The sequence below is a fragment of the Eptesicus fuscus genome, chromosome 20, assembly GCF_027574615.1.
Source record: "Eptesicus fuscus isolate TK198812 chromosome 20, DD_ASM_mEF_20220401, whole genome shotgun sequence".
NCBI lineage: Eukaryota > Metazoa > Chordata > Mammalia > Chiroptera > Vespertilionidae > Eptesicus > Eptesicus fuscus.
The window spans coordinates 8,565,348-8,588,501 of NC_072492.1; the positions used below are offsets into that span (position 1 = coordinate 8,565,348).

General features: G+C 41.5%; 1 protein-coding gene across 2 annotated transcripts; it reads left to right on the plus strand.

The window, feature by feature from the left end:
- The first annotated feature begins 2,423 nt into the window (after nt 1-2,423).
- On the plus strand, nt 2,424-22,925 carry TMEM220 (transmembrane protein 220). 2 transcript variants are annotated; one of them, XM_008153582.3, is made up of 6 exons: nt 2,424-2,543; nt 3,184-3,213; nt 7,542-7,602; nt 8,999-9,122; nt 10,361-10,420; nt 21,904-22,925. In XM_008153582.3, the coding sequence occupies exons 1-6, from the start codon at nt 2,454-2,456 to the stop codon at nt 22,046-22,048; spliced, it is 510 nt and encodes a 169-aa protein (XP_008151804.2). In that variant the 5' UTR covers nt 2,424-2,453; the 3' UTR covers nt 22,049-22,925. The 2 variants fall into 2 exon arrangements, with proteins under 2 accessions (XP_008151804.2, XP_027984079.2); XM_028128278.2 differs by lacking the exons at nt 3,184-3,213; nt 10,361-10,420.
- The last annotated feature ends 229 nt before the right edge of the window (nt 22,926-23,154 follow it).

Sequence of the window (23,154 nt, forward strand, 5' to 3'; positions counted from 1 at the left end):
ATAGGCCCAGCAAGAAGGGAGCAAGAGAACGAAGGAAGGCTGGTGGATACTCCCAGATCATAGGATCTGTGTCCCAGAACAGTTAGCCCATAAGGTAGTCCTCCAGCAGCATGAACTCACTCATTTAGGGAAGACTGCCCTAGAAGCTTTGTTAGGCAGGTACTACCTAATTGCCCGTCTTCCCTCCTTGTGTGCCTCAGTCTCTCAGCGTTGCCTCCTCTGTGCTCAGAACAATGCCAAACAGGGTCCTGTGGGACCGATAGGAGTTCAGTGCTGCGGGCAAGCTCCTTTTGAGGACTTAGAAGTAGATTTTACAGAAATAGGGCCTAGCAGAGGGAATAAATACCTGCTAGTTTTTGTTTGCACCTTTTCAGGCTGGGTCGAGGCATATCTCACTCGCACTGAAAAGGCGAGAGAAGTCACTAAGGCATTGCTGAAGGATATAATTCCACGGTATGGAATGCCTCTGACCATAGGGTCTGATAATGGCCCAGCCTTTGTAGCAGAAATAGTACAACAGGTAGCTAAGGCTTTAGGAATTAAATGGAACTTACATACAGCCTACAGGCCTCAGAGTTCAGGGAAAGTAGAACCCATGAACCGGACTCTAAAGCAGACTATGGCTAAGCTATGCCAAGAGACAACCTTACCCTGGACAGATATCTTGCCTCTTGTACTTCTGAGGGTACGCTGTGCCCCAAGGGACAGGGTAGGTTTCTCTCCCTTTGAAATTCTATATGGTAGACCCCCCTCCTTTAATTCGGCCAAAGGGAGATTTGGGGGAAATAGGGAACTTAGAAATCCAGAAACAACTACAAGGACTTGGAAAAACTGTCTTTGAGGTACACAGATGGGTTACTGACCGACTACCCATCTCTTTAGGAACAGCAGTACATCCTTATAAACCTGGAGACCAGGTTTGGGTAAAGGACTGGAAAAAGGAGCCCCTCACACCTATCTGGAAGGGACCCTATCCAGTCATATTAACCACCCCCACAGCTCTTAAGGTTGCAGGACTGAATACCTGGATCCACCACTCCTGGGTGAAGGCAGGCCACCAGCCAAGTGATGCCCAGCCTGAGTGGAAGGTGACCTCTGACCGGAAACACCCCCTGAGGATCACTCTCAAGAAGACAGCGGGCCAAAACCGGTTTGGCTCAGTGGATAGAGTGTCGGCCTGCGGACTCAAGGGTCCCAGGTTCGATTCTGGTCAAGGGCATGTACCTTGGTTGCGGGTACATCCCCAGTAGGGGGTGTGCAGGAGGCAGTTGATCGATGTTTCTCTCTCATCGATGTTTCTAACTCTCTATCCCTCTCTCTTCCTCTCTGTAAAAATTCAATAAAATATATTTAAAAAAAAAAAAAAAAAAGAAGACAGCGGATTTGGCCGATCAACCTGCTCCAAGGAATTTAGAAACGCCCTGCTGAATTCTCCTTAACACTAATCTTTCTTTCTTATCTCCTCCTAAAGGTAATATGCTCTGGTATTTCTGGATAATCATTGGTTTTTATCTTTCTAACAATTCTCATTTTGTCTTTTTATGAGTGCCGCCGAAACCCGAGACTAGTACCTGGAGGGGAACTCGTCTGTTCTTGCTGGAACACAGAAGCACCATAAAATTACTGCTTCCCACACAGCAAGGAAACAAAGGCCTCATCATGGATTGCTGGACTGCACCTTGTCATGCTATCCTTGGCTACATCTGCCTTGCAGAAATAGCCATAATACTGCTCTTTGTCCTAGCTGTTCACTGTTTTGGACCCCACTGAACAGAAATAGAGGGAATAACATATTCTCACTAATAATATTAGCTAGCACATACTTGCCTCCCATAGGAACCACTGCCACGTGTCCTTGCTTAGAAACTCACTACCCAAATATGCTAGACCGGGTACCCTATGGGAAAGCCCCATCAAGCCAGATTTTTGCTAGCTATACTTATCAGCCTGCGTCATGTTATGACTCCACTACCAAATGCACGTGGGGGGGGGGGGGGCGGGGATAAGGAGGCAAAAAGGGCTAATTCCAATGTAGCCCTGATATTTGGGGCTACTGATCTGAATCCAGGCTAGTAAGCCCAAGAGTAAGCCCGGAGTTGACCGACCCCCTCTGGGGCTTACTTTCCCATCAGAAATGGGGACACCTACAGCTTCCCAGGCCGCGATTTGGGAGGAGCGATGGGGGAATGAGTACAAATGAAGTAACCCTGCTTCCCCACCGGTGCACGGGTGCACCTGCAGCCCTGCTGGTCCCTGGACCTGGCCAGGCAGGGCTTGTCCATCTCCCGCGGCCCCGCCCATGGCGCCCGCTGCCCGGCCCATGGCGCCCGCTGCCCCGCCCATCGCTCCGGCCCCGCCCATCGCTCCGGCCCCGCCCATGGCGCCCGCGTCCCCGCCCATCACTCTGGCCCCGCCCCCGGCGCCCTCGACCCGCTGATCGCTCCAGCTCAGCTATGGCGCTCAGAGGCCGGTGGGCGCCCGTCCTGTGGAGGGCCTGCAATGTGCTGATGGCAGCCTTCTTCGCGCTGGCGGCCTTGGTACAGGTCAGCCCCCGGCCCCGGAGGCGGGCGGCGGGCGGCGGGCGGCGGGCGGAGGGTGGAAGGCGGTGGGAGAGGACGCCGGGCTCCAGGTTCCTGGCCGGGTGGGCCTGCCGTGTAGACCAACGGGGATTGGGTGTTTTGCTTCCAGACCCGCTAGGGCCTAGGCCTCTCCTACCTGTTACTAGGACAGCATCCCACCCCGTTCAAACGCTGGTGTCACTTCTTAGCAGAAGCAGCCCGGCGCTTTTCTTAATATCCGACCACTGGATGAGACTGAACCGAATTCAGGACCTGGGAACAAAACCCTTTAGAGCACGATGAGGCCTTCAAGCCCCTACCGGCCCCTCCTCTGGTTCCTTGAGACGCGAGGGCCCGCCCAGAACAATAATCCTTCTAGGTTGCTCTTCTTTGGGGTTCAAAGCGTGAATGGATTGCAGACCACCCGCTGTGCTGTGCTCAGCCAGAAGGCCCTTCGCCCACTGTGATATGCCAGGCTGTGTCTTCCTCCTGTTCAAACCAGAATATGTAAATGAGTGCCCACTGGGTGCCTGTTGCAGCGTTTGCCAGGTAACAAATGACAGACTAATCCAAGAGCAGACCTGAGACTGGAACCTTACATTAAGTCTGATGTTTTGAATTCCAGGTGAATGATCCAGACGCAGAACTCTGGATGGTGAGTATGAGCTGCTGTCCCCCATCTGAAAGAGCTGTGGATTGCAGCAAACACACAATATTATCTATTTGCTACCACCTCCTCCCCGTTGTGCACTTACATATGTAGAAATCAAATCCTTTGTAAGCTCTTTCCCCTAAAATATTAGGGGAAAATGGGTCCAAGTAATAAGGTATGGTATGTGAACTCGGAATTTCCCAGAGACATAGGGGTCTTCCTGCAGTATCCCTTTTGAATAAAATGGCCCAACTGAGGACACTTTTTTGACACAGAGGAGAACTCTCAAGGTCAACTGAACCACTCTTTCTGAGTTCTACCCAGAGACTCCAACAAACATTTAACAGAAAAGGCAGGCTTAAGGTTTGTGCTAGTTCAGTAAGTTATATTTATAGGAAATAACTAAAGCCCATTACACCTACAGTATACATTGAACCAGTCTCTAGACCAGCAGTTCTCAACCTGTGGGTCGCGACCCCTTCACTAAGACATCCTGCATATCAGATATTTACATTACGATTCATAACGGTAGCAAAATTACAGTTATGAAGTAGCAACGAAAATAATTTTATGGTTGGGGGTCACCACAACATGAGGAACTGTTAAAGGGTCGCGGCATTAGGAAGGTTGAGAACCACTGCTCTAAACCATTTGGGGGGGGGGGGGTAGAGAGGGGGAATCATTCCACACATTTTCTGAAATATCTAGATTATGCCCAATTTCTTTCAATACAGATATATAAGACTACAATATCACTGATGAGATGATTTTAGGCTTTGGAATAATGTCAACCATGTACAGATTAGCAACAAGTGAAAGCATTTGGAATTATAATGTAAAATTCTAAGTCAGTTTTTTAGTGCAGAACTATATTCTATATATATATATATATATATATATATATATATATATATAATTGATTTTTTACAGAGAGGAAGGGAGAGGGATAGAGAGCTAGAAACATCGATGAGAGAGAATCATCGACCAGCTGCCTCCTGCACACCCCCTACCAGGGATGTGCCCGCAGCCAATGTACATGCCCTTGACCGGAATCGAACCTGGGACCTTTCAGTCCGCAGACCGACGCTCTATCCATTGAGCCAAACCGGTTTCAGCAGAACTATATTCTCATATTGTCCAGATTCACATGTCCCTGCATCAAATAAAATTGCCTCTTCTAGCCTGCATCCTGAGTTCCAAATATTATTTCTCTGCAGACAAGTCTCAAATATGCAGCTAATGGTGAAAGTACAAAAGACTGCTAGATATACTCACCTGTATGTCACACTGGGTCCTCAAATAGACCCAAGGCCCTACCCAGCATCTTTCCACTGAAGCCCACTCCTCTTTATGACTCATCAATCTCTGTTATCAGCAGAATCATTCTCTGAGTCATCCTTGCTCAAAACCTGTCATCTCAAACATTTCTCTGTTGTAAAACAAACAAAGCAGTCCAGCAACAACAGAAAACCCAGTGTAAGTCTAATTGCTTATCTGTACAGAACCTGTACATTTTAGCTCATTTCATGCTTAGATGCCATAATATGAATAATAAACACCATGTCCCCACAGACATCCTCCCTCATTCCCAGTTTAGTCTCCATTACCTCCCACACGGACCCTCATATCTTCCTAATTCTTCTAGCTGCCTCTAATCTCTTCTACTGAAAAACTTCCAAAGTTTTGCTTCCAACTTAGAAAACTTTTGTCATTTCTCAAGATGTCCAAGTTGAAACTCCAACTTGGCATTCAAGGCCCATCACAATTTGGCCTCAACCCACCTTTCAGCTTGGTCTTGGAAGCCCAGTCCACCTATAATAGTTACTGTGCCTTGGGCCTAAAATTCCTGCATGTCATACTCTACTCAAGCTTCAAAGTCTAACTTACCCAAAAATTCTCTTCCTTTCCTGTAGGTTCCAGCCCTCCTCCTTTGAGCCTTTATTGTAGCACTATGCATTTTTCTTTGCATTGGAGTTGACTCTCTACGTACCAACTCCCAGGAGGACAGGGGCCAGTACTTTCTTCTTGGTGTCCTCAGGCAGCCTAACATAGTGCCTTCTTATAGCAGTCCTTCTCTTATTGACTCTTGAATAAATGAAAGAATAAATGCATGCACAGATCAATACTATGCTACTGGGCCCTGGGGCTTGTACTGCACCTTCCTCATTTCTATGTTCCCTACTTCATTTTACTCATGAAGCATACTTGTATCAAGATACACGCAGGTGAAAATAATAGAAATCCTGACTAGCATCAGTTTATAACAATAAAGAATTTCTCACTTAAAAGAAGTGCAGAGGCAGCTACTTAATGGTCAACAGCATCAAGGGCCTGGGCTTTCTGTCTCTTGTCCGCTCCTCAATGTGTGCTACACCCTCTCATGTTTACAGAATGGCTGCTGTGACTCCCAACGCCTCATCCCCAGACAAGAGCATCCCATGTAGGAAGAAACAAGGCAAGAGCAAAAGGAGTGTTTGTCCTGTGCTTTCTGCCCTTTTATCCGGGAAGAAATGTTTCCCAAGGAGCCCTCAGGCAGGCTATTTAGTCTGTACACCCAAATATGGCTTATGGGCTGGGATCCATTCTGACTAGTCAGCATCCATGCATATTGGTTGTTAAGTACTTTAAGCATCAGCTTTGCCCTAGACTTTCCATTTCAGTGCTGGAATGTGATCACCCCTTGCTGCCAAAAGGGGCTGGGAAAACAAGCAGGCGTTTCCATTCTTACAGTGGCAAGGCAACAAGGGAGGCAGTATTAGGAACGACTGCCAAGGGACTCAATGATGATATGCTGAATTAAACTAAATATTGTGAATAAATAGTATGATGCCTTAGTTTAAAAAATCCACCAACAGAAAAAGACTATTAAAATGGGTTCTACTGAGTTATTATTTATACTGTGCTTTGTTTTTACCTGTTACTAAAAACAGTTATTTTTAGTCTCTCTGCCCTCCAAAAATCTCATTCAAGACAGAGAAAATAACTTCAGTGAGGATTAACAGGGCACAATGGCCATGGGAAGCCATTACTTAATTTTAAGGGTTACTTGGTTCATATGTTTACCGTATACTGAAATAGGATCTTACTTTACTCTGTTAGTCACAAAAACATGATATATTTGAGTACACATTTTAAACATCTCTGCCAAACATTTCCTATAGAAACACAATGAAATCCTGTCCGGCCTGTGTGTGCTCAGTTTCTCTCCCTCTCGGTGGCTCAGCCACGTGGTTTTTCAGAGTGGGAAAACCGGCCCCTCGCTGCTCTCAGTGTGGCCTTTGGAACGGCAGCAGCACCGCCCCTGGGAGCTAATTAGAGAAGCAGAATCTTGGGCCCTACCCCAGAACTTAGAATCAGACCTACATTTTAATAAGATTTCCAGGTAATGCACATGCACATTAAAGTATGGGAAGCACTGGGCTAGCCCTCAGCATGACTGCCCACCTGTGAGAGATGACCTGCCTACTTTGGCTAATACACCAGTAATCATTAGGGAGGGAGTAGGAAAGACAAACAACTATAATCTAGACGCTCTCTCTCCAGGTTCCAGACAGACATGTTTTTAGTGTCAGCAAATCACTTAAAACGTACAGCTCTGACAACTTCTAAATAAACTAAACGTTCTGTCGTAAGGATCACAATTAATGCAGTGAAGCAACTATGTTTCTGGGAAAACCCATGTTTTTATACACCCACCATCTCCTTACTTGTCCTGGGAAAGACCACGTTTCTTATAAACCCACCATCTCCTTACTTGCCCTCTTCCCACAGCACACATGAAATAGCAGGTCTGCTTGCTATGAATGAGGCTTGAAAATAGGGCCCCTTCAGGGCCAGTCTTCCAAACTCCAAACCAACTTATCATCAGTTTCTAAGATGAAGAGCCTGGGCACATCTGATCGACTGTTAGGGAACTTTCTCTGGTCTCAAAAGCAGAGATGGAATGTTGGGCTGGATAGTCCATGGTGCCAGACCCAGCAGGGCCACCTAGCTGATTGTGGCTCCCCCTGCCCTACTTGTCAAAGAGCATTTTCTTTAATGCAAGTGGGGAAGGGCCATTTGGGCATGGATGTTGCTTGGGAGAGATTAGGAGGTCAGTGTGTCTTAGATCAAGACTCTGCTCAATACCAGAGCTGAAAAATGAATACGCCTTTCCTGGTATAGCCTCGATCTACAAGGAAGGCAGATAACATTACAACCTGACATGGTAAGTGCCATAAAAACAGAGGTTACCACTGAAACCTACGGTAAATCGTGTACTGTGATGGCCACTGATGTCTTTCTTGACTTCAATACTTAACCCAAGTGACTTCCTCTCTCTGTGCTAACAGATTATGTATATGATTCCTGCAGTGCTGATCTTGCTTGTTGGACTTAACCCTCGTGTCACAGGTATGAACTTTAGAGTCTGAATGGAGATACTTAAAAAAGTGCTTGTGAATTAATCAATGAAAAAACAGAGTTTTACCATATATTTACTCTGTAACCTGCTTCGTGGACTCCTTACATATATATCTATCCCAGGTGGGTATACATGTAAATAATTGACTCAAAATAGCTGGTTTGTATTGCCCATAGGGCACCTTCCTCAATTGTGGGCAAAACGTAGCTGCTTGCCTTTTATGGCCCTAAAAACTCTCAACAAACCTTAAGTTGGACAATTGTATACTATAAAGCAGTGCCTTAGGAAAAAAATACATTATTGACTATCATTTTCTTATTAATGGGGAATATTATCGTGCAAGTTATTCTTTACTTTCTTTAAAACAGCTTCTACTCGTAGGACTTGGGAGTTCTCAGGGCCTCAGAATAAAAACTGAGTCTCACCTGGGTGGGGAAAACTCCTGTCCCCAGGTGCATGGGCTCCTTGTATAAGCCCCTAGAGCTCTGTCTATATCTTTTTTTTTTTTTCCTGTCTATATCTTTAACCCTTTGCACTCGCTTGCTTTTTTCTCGATTCCTTTATTCTACTCGGGATTTAATTTTTCAAATACCCCAGATTTTACAAAGTGTGGCAGTAGAATAAAAAACTGGAGTTTCTTTTCATACAAACTTATTTATTTGGATTTTTTTATATTTCAAATTATTGATACATTCAAAGAGTAATTTTAATCTCGATGCTAACCGTGTCAAGTCACACTCGACATCCGAGTGCAAAAGGTTAAAGTGTGTTAGGGCTCCAGTCATTGCAAGCAAAGAAAAAAACTAAACTCAAATGGGCTCCAAGCTAAAAAGTAGATGTACTGGGATACTTTACTGGCAAGGTAAAGGGTGCTAGCTTCGGGCACTGGGCTTAGAATTCAAACTTCTCTACTCTCAGTTCCATCAATTGCACTGACTTCAGTCTTGGGCCCCACGTAGTAGCCAGCAGTGCCAAGTTCACATCTTCACTACACTAAGTCCCACAGAAGATAGAACCAACTTCCCTGATGTAGTCACAGGAGTCTCAAGAATTGAGTTGTTGGCCCTGATTTGTCATCTGTTCATTCTGAGCTTGAATGAAACATATTGACTGACCTAGCTTAGGTCCATATGGCTGGGGTGTGGGAAGGATGGATTTTCAAGGAAAATTAGGGTAGTCATCACAGAAAAAGGAGTGCTGGGCAACAAAAATAATAAATGTCCATCTAAGTTTATAATTACGGCTTTAACGTCCATGATGTCCCTCAAAAACAAAACAAACCAAACCAAACCCAGCCTATCCTGAGTGCTTTGTCTGAAAGCAGACAACAGCAAAGCACACACAGACCATTTTTCTCTGGAATGTGATTCCGTGATTGGTTTTCAGGTAACCTCCTTTGGAAGAGTGTCTCAGCAATCCACGTGATCCTTTGTGTGGTGTATGCTGCCACCTTGGCATACTACCTCATGTTTTATACACAGTGGAACATCTTACACGAGGAAGAAGGCAGGTGAGCACTGACCTTTGCTCTCTGGGAGAAGTGGGAAGGAGAAAACCTGATCCTTCTCAACCCCTTATTTGTGCATATCTCAAACTACAGTATGAAAAGCAGGGAAGGTATAATCTCCATTACAAGTTGAAGAAAATGAAGAAATGATGGAACCAGTACTTAAACCCAGCACCATCTAGCCCACTTCATGATCACTTCCCAGGCAGCACTGCATATTACATTACCATCAGGCAGTGGACCTTGGCCCCTTACAATGAGCAAAGATAATAGTCCAATCTAATCAGGTGAAAACTCCGTCAGCACTGATTCAGTTCTGGGTCAAGCCAAACTCTTATCTACAAGTGTGACCAGCCACCTCAGAGGTCAACCTGGTTCCACTTGGCCCGGTATATCTCATGGCATCTCCCTTTGTCCCGGGCATTCATTCTTATCAACTCTCCCTTTGCTGCCTCCCTCCTGGCCTAACAGCCAGATTCCTTTACTTTTTATCCCACTGCTAACATCTGCAATACGAAGATTTTAGAGACCTTTTAGTATCACTGGTGAAGTACTGCTACGTTATAGGTCCTAGTCCTTGGAAAACTGGATCAGGTTGGGTCAGTCAGTGGGAATGTAAACCAAATGAGTTGAATCACCTCCACCAACTTGATGCCTACAAGGTACGGTGAACTCAAAGTGGGGTTTCCAGTGGTACTATGGCCAAATACAAATATCTTCTACTCTCTGAAAAAAAACACACAAAAAAACAAGTGCTTTTAACATCTATTTCTAGCATTAGTCTGGCTCACTACAAATCATTTATCTTCACAAAGATGTGGCCTGATCTCTGCAACATGTGCTCAAACCATTTGTGCTCAACCTAACACCGCGCACTCTAAGACAATGTAAAAAGAATACCTGATCAAGTTGAAATTTTCTTGGTTGTAGTATTCCACCCAGTGACATGAAGTGATTTAGCTGTGGTTCTGTTTTATTGGTTTTGTTGTTCACTTCTAAGTTGGGGTACAGCCATGAAGTTCATATCTGCTTTATAAAATGGAATTTATTTTTACATAGGAATTTAAACGGAGAAAAAAGTAATTTTTAAATCATACCAGACTTGAAAAATATTATATAGATGCTATATATCTTGGGGGAAGCCATTCAACAAGCAGAAATCACGTGTCATGAAAATAATGAGGTGATATGCATCTCACTTGCGGCCATGTCACAAAGATGAAATGTATGTTCTTTTATAGGGAGCTGTTTGGTCTGGTGCTTATCATAGCATGGATGAGCCTATGCCACAATTTATCAAAGTAAGTTTTCAAATCAGATGTGTTCAAGGTTGATCAGTTCAAGTAGGTTAGTGAGAATATTGAAACACAAATAAAAACAGTTATCTTTTGAAATAAAAATTTCCTTCCCTAAGGAAAGCTAATAGTTGATTCAAAGTTTCATGATCATTTAATCAGGAATACCAGTTTCCTACATGGCCCAGTGTAATCATATGGAGTTGCTAGCGTAAAGGGTGTTCTTCAGAAAGAAGGAAAAATGATCTCAGAAGGAAGCTTGGAGATTTAGGAAAGAATGAAGAGCAAATTTTTTAAAAGTGTGAGTACATATAAATGAATATTAACTTTATAAAACAGTAATAGTATTTTGTGGGCTTAAACATATAAAGAATAAAAATGCACGACAAGCATAGCATATGTTAGAAGGGGATAAATGAAGGTATAGTATTCTAAGATCCTTAAATTATCTAGGAAGTAATACCAATTTATATTAGACTTTGATAAGTCAAGAATTCATGTGGTAATCCTTAGGGTAACCACTAAAATAAAAGAATGATTATTGAAGGCAGGAAAAGAGAAGGGGAAAAAGATAGAACAGATGGGAAAAATAGGAAGCAGATGTTTAGAGAAACCCAAGTATATGAGAAATCACGTTAAATGTAAATATTCTAAATATTCCAATTAAAAGTTCAAGATTTTCAACATGGATAAAAAGATTAAAAACCCACAAAACACTACTTATAAAATTCACCCCTTAAGTATATAGATACAGAAAGACTGAAAGTCAAAAGATGGAAAAAATACACGATCCAAATACCAATCAAATGAAAGTTAGTACATCAATTTTAAAAAGTAGACTTTAAGGGCAGCATTACAGAAAAAGGACTTGTTGGTGATTAAACATTTTTTAAAATAAATCTTTATTCAGATTATTACAGATGTTCCCTTTTTCCCCCCATAGCTCCCCTCCATCCGATCCCCCCCCACCCCATGCCCTTACCTCCCGCCACTGTCCTCGTCCATAGGTGTGAGATTTTTTTTAAAAAAATGTATTTTATTAATTTTTTTACAGAGAGAAAGGGAGAGGGACAGAGTTAGAAACATCGATGAGAGGGAAACATCGATCAGCTGCCTCCTATACATCTCCTACTGGGGATGTGCCCGCAACCAAGGTGTATGCCCTTGACCGGAATTGAACCTGGGACCTTTCAGTCCGCAGGCCAATGATCTATCCACTGAGCCAAACTGGTCAGGGCCATAGGTGTAAGATTTTGGTCCAATCTCTTCCCACACCTCTCACATATCCTTCCCCGAGAATTGTCAGTCAACTCCATTTCTATGCCCCTGATTCTATTATATTCACCAGTTTATTTTGTTCATCAGATTTTTTATTCACTTGATTTTTAGATTCACTTGTTGATAGATATGTATTTGTTGTCACTTTGTTGTTCATAATTGTTATCTTTACCTTTTTCTTCTTCTTCCTCTTCTTAAAGAATACCCTTCAGCATTTCATATAATCCTGGTTTGGTGGTGATGAACTCCTTTAGCTTTTTCTTGTTTGTGAAGAAGCTCTTTATCTGACCTTCAATTCTGAATGATAACTTCGCTGGGTAGAGTAATCTTGGTTGTAGGTTCGTGCTGGACTTGAATATTTCTTGCCACTCCCTTCTGGCCTGTATAGTTTCTGTTGAGAAATCAGCTGACAGTCGTATGGGTACTCCCTTGTAGGTAACTAACTGTTTTTCTCTTGCTGCTTTCAAGATTCTCTTTGTCTTTTGCCCTTGGCATTTTAATTATGATGTGTCTTGGTGTGGTTCTCTTTGGATTCCTTTTGTTTGGGGTTCTCTGTGCTTCCTGGACTTGTAAGTCTATTTCTTTCACCAGGTAGGGAAAGTTTTCTGTCATTATTTCTTCTAATAGGTTTTCAATATTTTGCTCTCTCTCTTCTTGCACCCTCATAATTCAGATGTTGGTACGCTTGAAGTTGTCCCAAAGGCTCCTTAAACTATCTTCATATTTTTGGATTCTTTTTTTTTTTTTTTTGTCTTTCTGGTTGGGTGTTTTTTGCTTCCTCATATTTCAAATCTTTTGTTTGATTCTTAGGGTCCTCTAGTCTACTGTTGAATTTCTATATATTATTCTTTATTTCAGACAGTGTATGCTTAATTTCTGACTGGTCCTTTTCCATTTTTTTGGCATTCTCATTAAGATCCTTGAAGGTCTCTCTAAGTTCCTCAGAGGTTTCTAGAAGATTCTTGAATAACCTTATAACTGTGGTTTTAAACTCTATATCCAATAGTTAGCTTTCCTCCATTTCTTTCATTCGTGACATGTTTCTTTGTCTCCACATTTTGGCTGCTTCCCTGTTTTGATGGAGTGGCTTTGTGTGGTAGGTGACCTATAGAGCCCAGTGGCTCAGCCTCCCCTATCACCTGCGGTGGACACTCTTGGTGTACCCCTTTGTGGGCTGGGTGCTCAGTCTTGTTGTAGTTAAGCCTTGATTGCTATTGATACCCTGGGAGGAATTGACCTCCAGGCCAATTGGCTGTGAGGATCAGCTGTGTCTATAATGGTAGAACTGCTGAGCTGGAGACACCCTTAAGGGATAGGACTTGCTTTAGTGGGACTTTGGTGCCTACTGAGTCTGCCTCTTGAGTGTGTCACTTATGGATGTGAGGAGTTGAAATCTGGTATTGTCTCACACTGGCCACTAGGTACACTGGCTCCTGGATCTCCCAGGAGGGGCAAGTCAGCTACTGTCTGAGGCCACCCAGCTGGAGTTACAGGGAGATCTGCAGATTTCTCCTCTTTGTTTGGGGTTTGGAAGTTTTGGAGCTGTCTGACCCAGCTGCAGTTTATTAGGTTAAGCTGCAAAAGGGCAGGCCATTCATATGCAAAAGCCGCTGCACACAGCTCCAGTGGGTTTGTAAATTGGGCGGGGTCTCAGGGAATCACTAGGGTGTGGCAAACAGCGATGGCTGCCAGTTAGCCCCTTCTGCATCTCCGCGTCCCCGCGCCCTGCGCCCCAGTGCAGTAAACAATGATTCCTGTGAGCGCCTCTGCAAGAAAGCCACCCTCACTTTCCAACCTGATGCCAGACAGTCCAGCTTCTCCCTGTAGGAATCTGGGTCCCCAGAGTCTCGCCGGAAAGTAGAGTTCAGAGCAGTAGGGAGCTTGTATCTCCAGCCTGATTCATGTGCCTCCATACTTCTGCTTTTCCACGCCTCTGCACATCTTATCCGGTCTCAATGCGCTATTTTTCTTTCCTTCTAGTTGTAGAACTTCTACTCAGCCAGCTTTCCCGTGGTTCTGGGTGATAGTCGTTTTGTCTTTTAGTTGTAGTTTTGGTGTGGTTGTGAGAGTCAGTACGTACAGGTGTATACCTTATGCCACAATCTTGGTTTCTCTAAACATTTTTTTTATTTTAAAATATTCAAACATAGCCAAAACCGGTTTGGCTCAGTGGATAGAGCGTTGGTCTGCGGACTGAAAGGTTCCAGGTTTGATTCCGGTCAAGGGCATGTACATTGGTTGCGGGCACATCACCAGTAGAGGTTGTGCAGGAGGCAGCTGGTCGATGTTTCTCTCTCATCGATGTTTCTACCTCTCTGTCCCTCTCCCTTCCTCTCTGTAAAAAATCAATAAAATGTATTTTAAAAATATATTCAAACATATACAAAAGCAGAGAGACTAATAAACATAGTGAATTAGATGTGCCTATTACCTACCTTAAACAATTTTCAATATAAGTCCAGTCTTGCTTCATCTATATCACTGTCCTCTCCACACTTATTTTGAAATAAATCCGAGAAATATTGTTTTATCTGTAAATATTTCAGTATCCTTAAAAGCACTTAAAAAATAATGGCTCTACCATCATCACACACAAAAAATAAAAATTTGTCAAAACTGAGTTTTCCATTCAATATTTATAGTTCCCCAACTGTCCTGTAAATGCCTACTCCTCTGTGCTCTATATTCCCAATAAATTTGTGATTAGATCTAGAGACCTGGCCAGATTCTGGTATTATTACTACTACTTCTAAGCAAAACTACTTCATGGCTAGTATTATGTACTTCCATCATAATATACATAATGCCTAGCTGTTTCTTTGTAATGTTAATAGTCTTTGTGATTATTGCCTAAGCCCATTAATTCAAGTTGAAAAATGATGCTATTCTAATTATACCATTTCTTGATTATTAGTTGGAAAACTTCTATAAAGAGAAACTTCCACCTACCAATTCTTTGAGATATAGATCGTAAGAGGAAAAGGAAAAAAAGGAGTTCTTAATTTATCAGTTATTAAAATAATGAGTCTTTCATGCCTGGGCATCTTCCAAAAGTGACCAATGAGTTTTGTTTATGTTCTATTAGTAGTGTCATTAAAAAGTCATGGGTTTCAACATAGTTTATGTTTTTTCAGTCCATCGAAGTTATCATCTTTATTGATTCTTTAGCTGTTCATCTTCAACCAGTGGCACTTATTCAGGTTTGGATCCTGAGTTCTTTTTGACATAATCATAGTAATCTTTGATTGTTTTTTGGTATGACAAAATGTTCCAAGATAATGTTGTACATTTTAAGCTCCAGACCAGGAATCAACCATTTTCCCAAGAAAGCCCTGGTTATTTTTGGTAGGTAATGGTATTTAGAGGTCACAATCCAGGCATAAGCAGTGCTTGTTGCTACTGGATTGGTCGATTATTCTTTTTAGTGGACAGAGCTAAGGAATTCTCATCTACGTGTAATGTATATATATTATATAAATAAAGATAATCTATAATAATAAAAGCATAATATGCAAATCAACCGAACGACCAAACAGCAGAATGACCATCCAGACAACCACACGATGACATGCACTGGCAGCAGGCCAGCCAAGGCAGGTGCAATGCAATTGGTCAGGGGGGCCCCACCATTGCCCCACAGAGGGAGGCCCAGGCCACCCACTGCGGGGCAATCAATGGGAGAGCTCTGCAACCGATCGCCCCAAAGAGGGAGGCCCAGGCTACCTGGCTGGCGGCACTGCGGCAGGTGGGCGGGGACTCCCTCTGCACGGTGATCTATCTGGGGGCCCTGCAATCATTTGCCCTGCAGAGGAAGGCCCAGGCCATCCGGCCTGGCATCCCCAGAGGGAAGCCCAGGCCACCAGCCAGCGATGCTGTGGTGGGCATGCAGGGCTGGCCAGCAATCGCCCCGCAGAGGGAGACACAGGCCAGACAAGCAATTGCACCTCACACCTGCCACCCGCAGAGAGAGGAGACCAGTGGCGGGGGAGGGGAGTACAGCACCACACAGATGGCAAGCAGTGGCAGCGGCAGGGGCAGGTCCAGCTGCAGGGCAGGTCAAGCTGTCGGCAGCTGGGGGAAGGAAAGCCCCAATAGGCCCTGATCGCTGGCCAGGCCTAGGGACCCTACCCAAGGAGTCCCGGATTGCAAGAGGGTGCCGGTGGGGCTGAGGGACACCCCCCATGCTCAAATTTCATGCACCAGGCCTCTAGTTTTACATATATACTTAAAAATATCTTATGTGTTTCTACTAATCCCAGCAATCCAAATTTAAAAACACAAATTTTCATTTAACCTTATCAGCAATCTTACAATTCCTTTTAATCATGTAAAAAAAATCTCATCTTAACTAAAATACAGAAAAACTTGCTGAATAATCAATGGCAGGAGAGAAACCTGACACCTGAGGACCGAAAATGGAGACCGCATAGACTGTTGTAAAAAAAAATCTCATCCCAATATCCTCAACATAACTCATTTGCCTTATCCCATGATACAAACACAACCTTAGAATAACAATATGATTACTAAAGATTTTTTTGGAGTATTTTTGTTTTGTTTTGAAACAGCCCTCTAAGGGATGTATATTCAAATTGCTTGAGATAGTTACTCTATGTACTAACCCTAACAAGGGAATACAGTTAATTTTACTTTCATTTCTAGGGATAACTTTATTAAAAATATATTTTGTTTCATAATATAACTAGAGGCCCGGTGCACGAAATTCGTGCATGGTGGGGAGGGTAGCAGGGGGGTGTTGTCCCTCAGCCCAGCCTGCAGTCTGTCCAATCTGGGACCCCTCAAGGGACCTTCATTTTTTCCTTCAAGAGTGTGGTGGAAAAACCCTAGATCACCCTCTTGGATTCTTATAACCCAAATTACCAAGAACACTGCAGGTGGAGGCCTACAGGGAGCTTAGCCAATGAGTTGTCAGAAAAGGTATTTACTCTCAAACTGGTTTGGCTCAGTGGATAGACCACGGGCCTGCAGACTGAAGGGTCCCAGGTTTGATTCCTGTTAAGGGCATGTACCTTGGTTGGAGGCACATCCCCAGTGGGGACTGTGCAGGAGGCAGCTAATGGATGTTTCTCTCTCATTGATATTTCCAACTGTCTATCCCTCTCCCCTCTTCTCTGTAAAAAAAATCAATAAAAAAATTTTTTTTAAAGGTGTATCCTCTGCAGCTCATGCAGCCCCTGGGTTGTGTCCACTGGGCTAGGGGCGTGTCCCTGCCACCCAGTGGTGGCTGCCGGGGTCTTCGCACACCCCAGAGGCCAGCAGCCATCCCCCTGTGGAGGGCGCTAGGCTGGGGGCATGGACACAAACCACCACTTGGTGCTGGAGCTTGGAAAGCCTCTGGGGCGGGGCAGGAACATCCCCGTCTCCAAACACCCCAAGGCCAGCAGCCAGCCTGACTATGGGCCTCAGGCTCAGGGCATGCAGGGACCCTGGGCAGCACGCAGCAGTGGCCGCCAGGGTCTCAGCACACCCGAGGCCAGCAGCCAGCCCCCAGTCCTGGGCACCTGGCTGGGGGCGTGGCCCCAAACCGCAGCTTCGGGTGGGAGCCTTTGCAAGCTGCTGGGGTGGGGTGGGAACATCCCCGAGTCGCTATAGCGACACGGGGATGGTCCCGCCCCGCCAGGTGGCTTGGCGCCTACACCCATAGGCTTCGAGTGGCCAGGGGGCGTTCTGGGACCCCTGCCGCTCAGGAACTAAGCACAGGCCTACAGGCTAGGAGCGGCCTGGGTCCGGAGGCTGTTTCCTGGACCCAGGCCGCTCAGTGCCCGCATATGCCAATTAACTGCCATCTTGTTCACTCTGATTGGCTGTGGGCGTAGCGAAGGTGCGGTCAATTTGCATGTTTCTCTTTTATAAGGTAGGAAGTATCTACATGGCCCCCAAGTCAAATCTACAAAACCAAGTATATTCAAAGAACTCTAGCTTCTTAGTCCCCCAACCCTATGCCTTATCTACATGTAGAACTTTTTTTCAATTTTATGGCTTATCCTTTCATAGTTTCTTAGAGCAAATATGTGCACTTGTTTGTATTGCTGCTTGTCTTAGAGAATTATACAATGTCCTCTCTGATTTTTCCATCACTATATGCTCAAGATCACTCAGTAGTATATACAAGTTTTCGTTATGTGCTGATAGGTCCAGAGTATCCAATCTTTTGTGTTAAATATAATTTCTAAGAGTATATTGTCAAAATTTTGAATTTTTAATCATAATTGAGAAATAGGTAGATTTATTTTTAAAATATATTTTTATTGATTTCAGAGAGGAAGAGAGAGAAAATCAATGATGATAATCATTGATTGATTGCCTCCTGCACAGCCCCTACTGGGGATTGAACCCACCACCCAGGCATGTGCCCTTGACCAGAATCAAACCTGGGACCCTTCAGTCCACAGGCCAACGCTCTATCCACTGAACCAAACAGGTTAGAGAGAGAAATGGGTGGTTTTAGTTTGCATTATGAGCAAAGGTGAGCATGTTTGCATATGATTAAGAGCTATTTGCATTTTTCATATAAAATATTGGTTAATCTCTGAGAAATATAGGTTTAATCTGTTTCTCTCTAAAGTTATTATTCTCTATTTTTAGAAGCTCTTTATATACTATGGCTATCAACACTTGGTGATATAAGCTGGAAATTTTTCTTTTGCAGTCTCTTATCCTTTTACTTTGCCATGAAAATGCTTTGCTTTAAGTGTAACCAAATATATCAATGGTTTCCCTTATTGCTTTTGGATTTGGAGTCATAGGAAATCTTTCTTTCTTCTAAAGTATAGTAAGTTTTCTTCTAATACATGTATAGTTTCATTTTTATCTTTAAATCTTTTATCTAAAGGGTATCCCAAAGTGTATACACACTGAAAGATTATAGTCTCTGTTTATTAATATATAGTTCATTTTCTAAATTTAAAACTCTATAGAAATGAATAATTGTTTTTGGTCAATGCCTGTTTTCAAACTGATGACCATTCTGGTCCAGGCACTGCTAATGCAAAGCAAAGGAATAGCAAACATCAAGAATCATTTTGCTCAGTATTTGTGCGTCCTCAATTCATCACCTGTTGCCAGTTTTGTACCATAAACTTGATCCTTTATGTATCTCAATAAAAAAGTCTAGTGGATAAACTGTTCAAAGCTTACTCTGGCTTCAAGCAGTATTTCATATCAGTTAAACCTAAAAAGGAGTGAAAATTAAGTGAGTTATCAGCTGTTAAGTGTGTATACATCTTTTTGGGGGGACATGAGGTGTTTGAGTAAATATAAAAGGCAGTGTTCGTACTTCAACTGCATTTTCAAACTTCCAGTAGCATTTAAGGATGAATTTCCTTTGTTCAAAGCTTACTCTGGCTGAAAAGAAAGAAGCATCAATTGAGCTATCAGCTGTTAAAGTGTGTGTACATGTTTTTGGGACACCCTGTATTTAGAATTTATCCTAGTATGATTGTATAAAGAACTGATCCAACATTATCTTTTTTTCCTTTTGGCTATCTGGTAATCTCAACACCACCTATTATTTGGATTTAAGATGCCAAAGAAAGACACTTTTTAATGACTAAAAATTCATTAAATCAGGAAGTATAATAAACCATTATATCAGACAGTTAAGAATTCTAAATTTGTGTAAAACTAATAACATAGCCTCAAAATAGATAAAACAAAAATTGACAGAATAAAGAGAAACATTGAAAAATTGACAATCATCTTGGGAGACTTTCAGGCACTAACTAATAGTACAAGAAAACAAAACAAAACTCGATAAGGATACAAACAATTTGAGCTACACAATAAGAAACTTCACCTAATGGATGTATACAGAACACTAGCATCAAGAATGGCAGAATTCACATTCTTCTCAAATACACATTTAATATTTACAAAAAGATTAGAGGTTGAGCCACGAAAGAAGACCCCAAAAATGTAAGAGAATGTTCTTTGACCGCAGCTAGAAATTAAGCTAGAAATCATTAACAAAAATAATAATTAGACAATTATTATATACTTGGAAATTAGGAAATAAACTACCAAATAATATTTGGGTAAAAGAAATTACATGGACTTTAGTAGATACTTTAAACATAACGGAGTAATATATTAAAATTTGTGGAATGCAGCTAAAAATCATGCTTAGAAAAGTATATTTAAAAAACAAAAAAGGGTACAAAACCAATGAGCTAAGCTTCCAAAAACTTAGGAATTCCCCAATTCAAGAAGTTATAAAAAGAACATCAAATTAAACCTAAAGAAACAGGAAGAAAATAAACATAAAAGCAGAAACCAATGAAATGCAACATAAAAGAGAGGATTAAGTAGGTCAAATATTCTTTCTCTGAAATAATTTATAAAATTGGTAAACCCTGGCAAAATAATAAGAGAGCAAAGAAGAACAGGCACAAATAACAAATAGCAGGGATGAAAAACAGAACGTTACTATATATCTAATATATATTGCAAAACTCATAAGTGGATAGTATGAACAATTTTTTTGCCAATAAATTTGAAAATGTAGGCAAAAATGGACAAATTTGTTAAAAAATACAGTTTATCAAAAGTGACACAAGAAGTAATCAGTCAGAACAGTCCCATAATATTAAATAAATTGAGTCCATAATTATAATTTTTCCTAAAAGAAAACTAGACCAAATGGCATAACTGGAGAATTCTACCCAACATTTAAGGAAGAAATAATGTCAAAGTCTTCCAGAGAACAGTAATAGAAGAAACACTTTCCAATTCATTTTATTAGGGTAGAATATTCTTGATACTAAAATTGATAATACAAAACAAAAAACAAAAGGAAATTACATGGCAATCTCACTTATGACCACAGATGGAAAAATGTTAAACAAAACATTAGCAAATTAAATCCTGCAATATATAACCCAACCACCAGGCTGTGTTTATTCAAGGAAAACAGATGGTTTTAATATTTAAAGAACTACAATGCTTTCTACATTAACAGAATAAAAGAAAACAATCTTCTCAATCTATACAAAAAGAGCATCTGATAAAATTCAATATCCATTCATAGTAAGAGCTCTTGGAAAATAGGCATACAAGGGAAGGTAACATGATAAAGGGTATTTATGCCAAAGCATGATACGTAATAGTGAGCAGGTGAAACTTTCCCTCTGAGATCAGGGATGAGATGAGGTTAGTCACTATTGACACTTCTACTCAACATTGTTCTAGCTACTGTCCTAACCAGTATAAAGCAAGAAGAAAAAGAAGGCTCAAAGACTGAGAAGGAAAAAATAAATGTTTATTATTTACGGTGACATGATGGCATACATAGAAAATCAAAAAGAATCTAAAAAGTTATTTGTATAAGTGACTTTAACATGATTGCTGGATACTAGGTCAATATACTAAAATCAACTGTACTTTTATCAGCAAGTAACAAAATAATAACACAAAGTTAGCATTTATAATAACATAAAAAAATTAACATCCCTTAGGACTAAATCTAGCAGAGATGCAAAATATTTCTACACAAAACTATAAAATATTATAGGAGAAATTAAAGATGACCTAAATATTGAAATAAGGAAGACCTAAGTAATTATCCAGTGGCAGTATAGGCTAAAATCTATTACTAGCAAAAGGATAAATTAATGAAACAAAATAGAATCTAGAAAGAGATCCATCCATACACAGACGCTTGACTTATGACACAATGGCCCTGCAGGTAGCAAAGAAAGGCAGTCTTCAATGAACAATGCTGGAGCAATTGAATAGCATAAGGGAAAGAAGTGAAACAACCCTTACCTTACAACTTTTATAAAACTCAATTCCAGGTGGATTATAGATCCAATGTGAAAGCAAAACAGTAAAACTTAAGAAAAGATAACTAAATATTTTCCAGACCTCTGGGAAGTTTTCTTAAACAGGACACAAAAATCATAAGAAGATAAATTTTAACATTGCTTATTTAGTCAATCACTTCAGTTCCTCAAATAATTATCTAAGACATCATTTAGTGGGAACAACTATTTGCAACACATGTAAGCAACCAGGATTTGCATTCAGAATATATAAATTTATAAGATCAGTAAGTTATAGTTCAGTGTTTTTTAGAAAGGATCATATAAAAAAGTAATGATGTATTTTACCAAATTCTATCTTTATACTTGTTTCCAAGGTAATCTATAATTTTTATTGGATTTTCATTTATGATAATTTTTGTGTCTTTACAGGAATCGAATTGGTGGGAGAATTCAGTTCATTATTGCCAGTGTAACTGCTACTTTACCATTTATTGCATGGCTCTACATATACATTAACAAGGAGATGCATGCCGCCTGGCCAGCTCACTGCAAGACAGTCCTTTACATGAAATGAAGAATCCTGTTCTTAAAATGAGAGTATTCCATTTTTATAAACATGTATTTTTTTTTCTTAATCCCAGGAATTTTTTAAGGCTGACTACAGTACAACACAGGGTTGGATGGGACTAGTAAGAGTCTGGGTCTGACCTCCTATTGTCATAGTGTAGTACAAAAGGCAGTTGGAAAAAGTTAAGAAATATGAATTCTAACTCAGCTTCCTCACTATCTATGTGACTTTGAAAATATAAAAAACCTCCTGGTGGTTATTTCTTTATCTATAACCCAGGATTAAAATGAGATCTACTTAGAAAGTTGGAAGGATCAAACTAGATTATGAGAGCCCTCTGAAACTGTAAAGTGCTTGCAAAGGGCTACTACTACACATGATTAAAACACAAGGAAGCAGGGCTTGGTTAATATGACAGAAACAGAGGTTCAAGAGGGGACTGTCTCCCTGACCTAATCTCATTACATTTAACTGTACAGTGTCATGAATTAAATGAGAACCCCAGAGGAACCAAATAAGCAAGCATGTCTTGGAAAGAAAGGAAAATTAGATAACGGAATTTGGAACCAAAAAGGGAACAATATTAGTTACACTATAAATGAAAAATAAGACTGAAGTCTATACACACTTGAAAAAAATGATTTTCAAAAGTAACCCTGGGCCCTAACTGGTTTGGCTCAGTGGATAGAGCGTCAGCCTGCAGACTGAAAAGTCCCAGGTTCGATTCCGGTCAAGGGCATGTACCTTGGTTGCAGGCACATCCCCAGTAGGAGGTGTGAAGGAGGCAGCTGATCGATGTTTCTCTCTCATCGATGTTTCCAACTCTCTATCCCTCTCCTTTCCTCTCTGTAAAAGATCAATAAAATATATTTTAAAAAAGTAACCCTGGGGTGAGACCATGTTAGAGCTGTCCTCTCCAACACAGTAGCCACCACCCACGTGTGGCACTGAGCACTTGAAATGTATCTAGATGAAGTTTTCTTTCCATTTTAATTTAAGAACATATCAATTCAGCTATTAGAAAACTTACAATGTTTAGAACATTTGTTTTAAGCATGCTTGGAATAAGTATGTGAACCTACTGCAAATTTTATATCTAAATATAGATCAAG

Bases quoted from the DNA above. Each gene is read 5' to 3' on its own strand.
- TMEM220 (XM_008153582.3), top strand. From the start codon at position 2,454: ATGGCGCTCAGAGGCCGGTGGGCGCCCGTCCTGTGGAGGGCCTGCAAT. The intron at 3,214-7,541 runs GTGAGTATGAGC...CTGTGCTAACAG, and splicing joins CAGACGCAGAACTCTGGATG to ATTATGTATATGATTCCTGC. The intron at 7,603-8,998 runs GTATGAACTTTA...ATTGGTTTTCAG, and splicing joins ACTTAACCCTCGTGTCACAG to GTAACCTCCTTTGGAAGAGT.